This window comes from Hippopotamus amphibius, chromosome 17, assembly GCF_030028045.1.
Source record: "Hippopotamus amphibius kiboko isolate mHipAmp2 chromosome 17, mHipAmp2.hap2, whole genome shotgun sequence".
Taxonomy (NCBI): Eukaryota; Metazoa; Chordata; class Mammalia; order Artiodactyla; family Hippopotamidae; genus Hippopotamus; species Hippopotamus amphibius.
In genome coordinates, this window is record NC_080202.1 from 36,745,913 (window position 1) to 36,754,162 (window position 8,250).

The 8,250-nt window shown below is 49.5% G+C and overlaps 1 protein-coding gene across 1 annotated transcript; it reads left to right on the plus strand.

The window, feature by feature from the left end:
• The first annotated feature begins 336 nt into the window (after positions 1-336).
• Positions 337-5,260, plus strand: GIP (gastric inhibitory polypeptide). The gene is made up of 6 exons (XM_057716954.1): positions 337-397; positions 1,249-1,351; positions 2,595-2,741; positions 3,281-3,370; positions 4,113-4,214; positions 5,118-5,260. Exons 2-6 carry the CDS (start codon positions 1,266-1,268, stop codon positions 5,125-5,127), a joined length of 435 nt encoding a protein of 144 aa, XP_057572937.1. The 5' UTR covers positions 337-397; positions 1,249-1,265; the 3' UTR covers positions 5,128-5,260.
• The last annotated feature ends 2,990 nt before the right edge of the window (positions 5,261-8,250 follow it).

Genomic DNA, 8,250 nt, shown 5'->3' on the forward strand with positions numbered 1-8,250 from the left:
CATATGTACTTTCTAACCCAGGACACCTGTAAAGGAAGTGGGGGAATACTGGGCTCCATGCCCAGAAGGGAGGAGGAGGAAGAAGAAAAGGGGCACTTAAGGTACCCTGCCCATAGGCTGGGCCCAGACAGCAGCTGAAGATACCCAAATGTTAATCACCAATTAGCACAGTTCAGGTGGAAAGGGCAACTTTATTACATGTAAAATGGACTTAATGTGGCAGGAGCCGTGAGCTTAATTTCTTGAGATAAGATGCTTTTAGGCTAATCAGCAGGTCTGTGATGCCTGGATATAAAGGAGCCAGGGCAGACTTTCTTGAGACAGGTTCCAAAGGGCCAGAAGGGAGGAGGAGATCCTTGCCCTGTCCTTCTTCTGGGAGAGCCGGAAAGGAAGCCTGGTAAGAGAGAAGCTGGGACGGGGGTAGACGTGAACTTGGACAAGATGTTGGAGACGTGGTGGGTCTTGGTACCCCTGAGGGGCTCAGCACCCTAGCCCCTTACTTTCTTTTCCTCTATATAAGAAACAAGAAGGTGGCTTTGAGGGTCCCTTTAACACCCAGGTGACGAGTCAGGAAGACGAGGTCTTGCAGCCCACACATCTCTAGAGCTAGCTTTGGTGTTCAGAGCTTGGGAGGAAGGTTCCTTACTGTTCTTCATCTCTGCTGGAGATGCCCTGATGAAACGGGGCTCGCCTTCTGTAGAAGGGTTGGACATCCCTGAGTGGGGATAGTGAAGGCTGGAGGGAGGGTTCTCCTTGAGGCTTTCACTCAGGCCAAGAGAGCCTACAATGATTGAGGTGACAGCCAGTTTGAGAGCTGGAAGGCTGGCTGGTATGAACTATGGAGGCTCTGAGGGGACAATCTCGCCAGTCTGCGTGCCTGTGATTATCTGGCCATGGGGGCCAGGAAGGGGGCCATCCATGCACACAGGCTTTCTCCTGCCAGGATTGCCCCTCTGCCACCCTCCTCCCACCCCGCTCAGACTCCACCCAAGAAACAAAAAGCAGGTCCACTCTCAGCCAGTCTCCATGTCCTTTGCAATGTCCCTTCTAACTCGAATGCCAGCACGCCCCACCATCCCCAAGGTGTTGCTCCAGCCTCTTAAAAAAGCTCCAACTCCCAGGGCACAGGGTCCCTCAGCTTTTGGACTCCCCACAGGCACTGGGGTGCCAGCAGTGCATGGCCACACGGGTTGCTCCTTCAGCACTAGGGCTTCCACCTCATCCTGGTCCTTTTCTCTCTTAGCTCAGGAAATAACCCTTGGAGTATGGTGGCCATGAAGACCTTCTCTCTGCTGCTGGTGTCCCTGCTCCTGGCAGTGGTGCTAGGAGAGAAGGAAGAAGGTCACTCCAGGTTGGGGTAAGAAGGAAGGGGTCAGGTGCAGGGGAGGGGGCTGGGGGGATGACTGGGTTCTGTTTTCAAGGGGGAGGTGAGATATGGAGGAATCTCAGGCTAAAGAGGAAAGGTGCTTGAGGGAAAAAACCTTCCAGCAGTCTGAGTGCAGAGCGAGGCTAGAACCAGGGAGTATTTTTTACGAGCTACTGTTGCAGCTGGAGAGATTGTGCTTAGATCTCTGGCAGGACTTCTCAGTGGCTAAGGGTCTGCAATAGATGATAGCATCTCCCTTCCTAATGAAAGCCTTAACCATTCATTTATGTGTACATTTGATCAAATTTTATAGCAGGCTTCCTGTGTGCCAGAAACAAGGGATATATGTGAAGAGTAGTCCCCAAATGCCACCTGCCCTTGAGGAGCATATAGGTCTAAGGCGAAAACAGACAAAGAACCATCTAGGCAAGCTTCAAACTGTCATCAGTGCTGTGAGGAAAAGGCAGAGAAGATTATGAGTGAATACAGCAGGGGGCTCTATTTGTGTGCTGGGGAGACCAAGAGAGACTGAGTAGAGTTAGGCCTTCGCAGATGCAAGGACAAGCCATATGCCCCTGTCAACTTGGCTGTGTAAGTTGGAGTCACGGCTGTCATACATACACAAGGAGAGACAACATCATGCAGAAGTTAAAGACCATAGACCTGGACCGAGACTACCTGGCAGTAAACCCTGGATCACACCTATGCTATGTGCTAAATTAATCTCTCTGCACCATGGTTTCCTCATTCACCAAAAGGGGATATACATAGTGTCTGCCTCCTAGGGGTAGTGTGAGGACACTATAAATAAACTTCTGTATCAAAGGGCTTGTAGAGGACCTGACTCACTAGTAAGTGCTGTTATATAAGAGCTCACTATCGTTAGGAAACTGAGAACCAAAGAACCGAATCCAGTGGGGCCAGGGCAAGAGGAGCAAAGGAGGAAACTGTTGTTCAGTCCTTGGGGATGAGGGGGACCCCTGATGTTTGCCCAGAAGCCAGAGCCTCACACACTGAGGATGCTGGAAGTGGGTGCCTGTGCTGCAGATAAAGTCCCAGGGGCTTGAGGCATGGACAACAGGGTGTCTCCATAAAAACTGACACCCAAGAAATGGGCTACTTCCTTTCCAAATGTCAGCCTCCCGTTGGTGACAATCATTTATCTTCACGCCCTCTGCTCCTTCTATGGCATCCTGGTTTCCCTCTCTCTCCCCTCCCTGCCCCTCAGGTTCCACACTAAGGCCAGCGGCTCCCAACCTCGAGGCCCCAGGTATGCCGAAGGCACGTTCATCAGTGACTACAGTATCGCCATGGACAAGATCCGCCAGCAAGACTTTGTGAACTGGCTGCTGGCACAGAAGGGGAAGAAGAGCGAGTGAGTCACGCGCACCCACCCTGCTCCCGTGCCCCGTGTGATGCACAAGTCCAAGTGGCCTAGCTGAGGGGAAGCCAGACTGCATGGCGGCCCTGCCTGGGACCCTGGCTCAGGCAGCAGTCAGGTCTGGGGGCAGGACTTGGGCAATTTTCCAATCCTTTTCCTCTAAGAGGAGGGGTCGGGGAAGATGTGTGGGATTCACAGAGGATCCCCAGGGGGCTAGGGATGAAGGTAGGAGAGCTGAACTGCTGCCAATGACTATTCACTGGTGGCAGCTTCAGACTTTGGAAATAGGATAAACTGCTTTCATTGCTCTTCTCCTTGCAAAGTCTCTTTCCCTGCCCTTGCTGTTTGGCCAGCATGATAGCTTCTGAAAAGCTTTTCACTGGCAGCTGAAGACAAGCAGTGGGGAGGTTGAGTGGAGAAAGAGGCACCCCCTGCTCCTTGGGTTGAGGTACCAAAAGATTGGAGCTTCTTTGGACTGGAGAACATCTGGAGTCTCCCCTGGCCCCACCCACTCCCAATCTTTATTTTACCAGCTGGAAACACAACATCACCCAGAGGGAGGCCCGGGTCCTAGAGCTGGCCCATCAATCTAACAGGAAGGAGGAGGCGAGGGAGCAACAGGGGTGAGTCAGCCCACAGGGGAAGGGATGTGGGTGGGGCCCCCTGACCCGCCCCCATCTCACTGTTCCCTGTCCCAGACTCTAGAGCAGGGCTAGGCCCCAGATACGCATCCCCTTCTACTCAGAGTTCAAAGAGGGGTCTTCACAGAACTCCTGGAGGTCAGCCCAGGCCTAAGGGAAAGTCTGGGAGGAATGGGGGTGGGGGTCCTTGGAGGGGATTTGGGGCCAGAGTTTCTAAGATTGATGATTTAGTGTACAGAGTCACCAAGTCCAGGAGAGGGGCACAAAAGAGACCTCAGAAACTGGCTTCTCCACGTCCACCTGCCAAACTTCAGGAAGGCTTTTGTGGATCAGGAACCCTCCCAAGGCCAGTCCCCTGAAATCAGTTACCCCGTCTCTGCAGGAAACTGAGGCATTGATGACACAGATCATTCTGAAGAGTGACTATTCCCAAAGTAATCTCTTGGGGTTTTGGAATGCACTCTGGGACGCGTGCAGAGGTGCATGGGTGGGGTATCTCCCAGCAGAGCTGTGTGTCTCTGCCTGTATGGAAGAGCCTATATTCCCTGGCCGACGGATCGGGGCGGAGCTCTGAACGCTGAGACACCTGAGAGGCAGCTGTGTTGACTCGCACACCCCACCCCCGCCCCACCTTGTCCCACCACACGGGAGTCTCAGGCCCTGTATTTACTCTCTGGGTGGGGCCCAGGCTAAAGGGGCCTGCCTGAGGCTTTCTCCTTTGTAGCGCCCTACCCAAGAACCCCAGCGATGAAGATTTGCTAAAGGATTTACTGATCCGAGAGCTGCTGGCCTGGATGGGTGATCAGATGGAGCTCTGCAGGCTCAGGTGGGAGTTTGGTGGCTTTGGGCGTCTTGCATGGTGGTTGTGAGCTTGCACTCTGAGGTCAGATGTGGGTTCAGATCTTCAGCCCAACACATGCTGACAAATGACGTAGACTCTCTGTACTTCAGGATTTTTGTGAAAATCTGGGCTATTTAAACCACTTCATGGGATTTGGTGGGGCTTAAGTATGATAATGCAAGGAAGAGGCTGAGAGCAACATCTGCGGAGGACTAAGAGTTTGGTAATGTTGACAGTTATTAGTACCACTTGCACTTCTTCCTCAATTTCCTCCAGGTGAGATGCTGCTCTCACCTGCCCTGCCCATCCAAGCCCATCCTATCGTCAGCTTTCCCTCGGTACCCCTGTGCCATGGCACCTTCTCAGGGATGGAGCCGCTAGAGTTGAAGGCATGTTGCCCTTCTCTGTAGCTGTTGTTGGTCTCAAAAGACCTCGAATCCTCCTCCTAAGCTAGGAAGTCTTTCTATCTATTGTGTCTCAGAAGCAAGGGATGGCTCCATACCATGGTGAGATCCATCCACCTGAATGGTGGACACTCATTTAAGATGCAGACCCTGAGGCACAGAAACCAAAACAAATTCAGACCTCGGTGCTGGGAAGTTGAGGGACTGAAGGAACAAATCTGGGATGGCTTCCTGTAAGAGGGTTAGAAGGAAGAGAGGTGTGTGACCAGAACAATGGAGAAGAGGGTATGAGAAAATCTCCACAGGAAAGTGGGTAACAGTCTGTGGTTTTTGGAATCATTTTGATTACTTATCATTAGAAAGGGAATTTGGAGGTAGCAGCAGTTGAATTATGGCTGGGTGCCAGGATACATTTACTTTGCTGCCTTCAAGCCGATACTGACCCTCCTCTTTCCCGCTCCCCTCCTCTCTCCACTCTGCACAGGTTTCAGTGACTCTGACCAAACCCAGCTCAGAACTGGACTCTGCCCTTCACTTACTCAGTTCCTGCCTCAGCTCCACTCCAGGATACCCCAAAGAAACCAAACTCAGTTGAAGCTGAAATAAATCTTTGTGCCCATTGTCAAAGCTTATTCACGTGTCTACTGAGCCCTAACTGTACGTTTGTCTCTGTGTGTGTGTAACACCAGTGAAAAGGAGATATGGCTCTGACCCATCTGTTCATACATCTATTGTTTCCACGAACACTTACTGGAAACTTAACACAGGCAGGGACTGTGCTGAACACTGGGTGTACAGCAATGATGGAAACAGATGCAATCCTTGTCCCCAAGGCGTTGACAGTTTAGTGGTGGAGACACACCTTAATCTCTAAACACACAAACACATTAATAATCACATTACATGCAGAGTTATGTGAAGAAACACTAAGGAGCTGTAAGAGGACAGAGAAGCCTAATCTAGATCGAGCGGGCAGTCAGGAGGGCCTCTCTGAGAAAATGACGTTTAAGCTGAGTGAGATTGGAAGGATAAAATGGCCCAACGGTGAGGGGAGACAATAAGTACCATCCAGTGGTATTGTTATACAGCAAAATGGTCAACGGTGAGAAGAGCACAAGTAGAGACTAGGCAGGTGGGCAGACACAGGGCCTCTAAGGCCCTGTTAAAGCTTTGGGATTTTATCCTTAGTGCAAGGGTGAGTCCTTAAAGGATTTTAAGCAGGGGCTGGTCAGAGAAGATCTATTTGCATCCCCAAACAATCACACTGATGACGGTGAGAATTATATTGTGATGAAGAGGGAGGAACATGGAAGAGGCTCTTGCAGGTTTCCAGATTTCACACTAGGGGGATGCCAGTGAAGGTGAAGGGAAGTGGAGAACTCAGTTTGTCCAAAAGTCAATATCTCTTTCTTGCAGTGTTTAAAGGCTTTTCCACCTTGGCATGCTGCCTTCTCCCAGTGCCCTGCATCCACAGAAGGCAAGGCTGTCTCTCTTTCCCACTTAGTTTAGGTTATCTTTGCCTAATGTCCCCTCCTCTCTCCCATTGATCTAGTTATATTTTAGCAGACTAGAGTCAAACACACCTAGATTCAAATCACTCTCTAGGTCTGTGTCTTGGCAAGTCCTCTCTCTCTGAAGCTGTTTCCTGTCTGTAAAAAGATTAAAGTATACTCACTTCATAGGGTTGAAGTATTTTAAGATAATACCTGGCTCAAAGTAAGTGGTCAATAAAAGGTAACTTTTGTTACTGTTATTTGCACACTGTAAACTTCAGTTAAAACCACAAGGCTAGGACTTCCTAGGTGGTGCAGTGGTTAAGAATTTGCCTGCCAATGCAGGGGATATGGGTTCGATCCCTGTCCCAGGAAGATCCCACACATGCCATGGAGCAACTAAGCCCATGCGCCACAACTACTGAGCCTGAGCTCTAGAGCCCGTGAGCCCACATGCCACAACTACTGAAGCCCATGCACCTAAAGCCTGTGCTCCACAAGAGAAGCCACCACAATGAGGAGCCCATACACCAAAGTGAAGAGTAGCCCCTGCTCTCCGCAACTAGAGAAAGCCTGTGTGCAGCAATGAAGACCCAACGCAGCCAATAAATAAATAAATAAATTTATAAAAAACCAACCAAACAAAAAACAAACACAGGGGTAGGACTTCCCAGGTGGCACAGTGGTTAAGAATCTGCCTCCCAAGGCAGGGGACATGGGTTCTATCCCTGGTCCGGGAAGATCCCACATGGCATGGAGCCATGTGCCACAAGTACTGAGCCTGTGCTCTAGAGCCCGTGAGCCACAAATACTGAGCCTGTGTGCCACAACTACTGAAGACCGCGCGCCTAGAGCCCACGCTCCGCAACAAGAGAAGCCACTGCACTGAGAAGCCCGCGCACCGCAATGAAGAGTAGCACCCGCTCTCCACAACTAGAGAAAGCCCATGCGCAGCAGTGAACACCCAACACAGCCAAAAATAAAAATAAATTTATTAAAAACACACACACAACAGGGGTATTAGTTTAAAATCAGAGAGTGGCAAGCTGGACTGGCTGAATGGCTCAGCCACTAACCTAAGTAAGCAAAGCTGGGAGTGTGTAAAACAAGGGGAAGGATTGAGATTGTGAAAATGGAAAAGAAATGTGCTCCAAAGGCATTCTGATGACCAACAAAAACTCTTTGCAGAGCTGAATTTGTCTGAGGGCTGCTAGTTTGCAATCTCTTCCAGTTCTAATATTTTGGGTTTCCTCTCCTCTAAACTCCTAGAGTTCTAAGAGTGTGTACCACACAATTTAGAGCATGCCTTTGCTCAGAGGTTATCTCCCTGATAGAACTGATTGTATTGGGGAGGAGTTCAGATCTATATTTCTACAGTCTTGCATGTCTCTGAGTCAAGGAATCTGAAAAGATTATTTAAAAAAATGTTGTAGAACTTACAGGCAGGCATTAGTTCTCAGTACTTTCTAAACATCATTTTTTTTTTCAACTTCTGTTTTTTTATTTTTTTGGTTTTTTGGTTTCTGTTCAGATTTATAAATGCCATTTTACAAAAATCATGGTGATCTCATTTAAAGCCTCATCACAATCCTTTGAGTTGAAAACGTAATAGCTGTTAACCATGCACTACACTGCCTCCATGAGGCGGAGCTTTAAAAGCCCAGGCTCTTAGGCACTTTGCCACAAGGCCAGGGACTCACTAGTCACCTAAAGCAAGTGGGGGCATCTGTGATGGTCAGCATTCAGTGGTGTACTGGAGCAGAGTGCTTCTGAGGGCCCTTGTGAAACTGTCAGAAATTTTGTGAACAGGTTGTAAAACCATTGATAGCTTGAAATAGCTCGAAGGGCCATGGTCAGAGGATTTACACTATGGAAACTGGCAAATGTTATAAATCAGAGCACCTCCCCCCCCAACCTGGAGAGGTGATTATTAAACATTTACCAGCACATCACTAGTCAGCATACTTTCTCTTAATTTATAGAGGAGAACAAATGTGTCTGAAGAGAATGAGCATGTCTGCTTGTGGGTGGCAACGAAGTTTATCAAGGGCCAATGTATGTACCACAGGGAGCATGTATGTGTGCATTTGAGGGTGTGAGTAATTAAATCTGAAGTCATGCGTG

Bases quoted from the DNA above. Each gene is read 5' to 3' on its own strand.
- GIP (XM_057716954.1), top strand. From the start codon at position 1,266: ATGGTGGCCATGAAGACCTTCTCTCTGCTGCTGGTGTCCCTGCTCCTG. The intron at 2,742-3,280 runs GTGAGTCACGCG...TTATTTTACCAG, and splicing joins CAGAAGGGGAAGAAGAGCGA to CTGGAAACACAACATCACCC. The intron at 3,371-4,112 runs GTGAGTCAGCCC...TCTCCTTTGTAG, and splicing joins GAGGCGAGGGAGCAACAGGG to CGCCCTACCCAAGAACCCCA.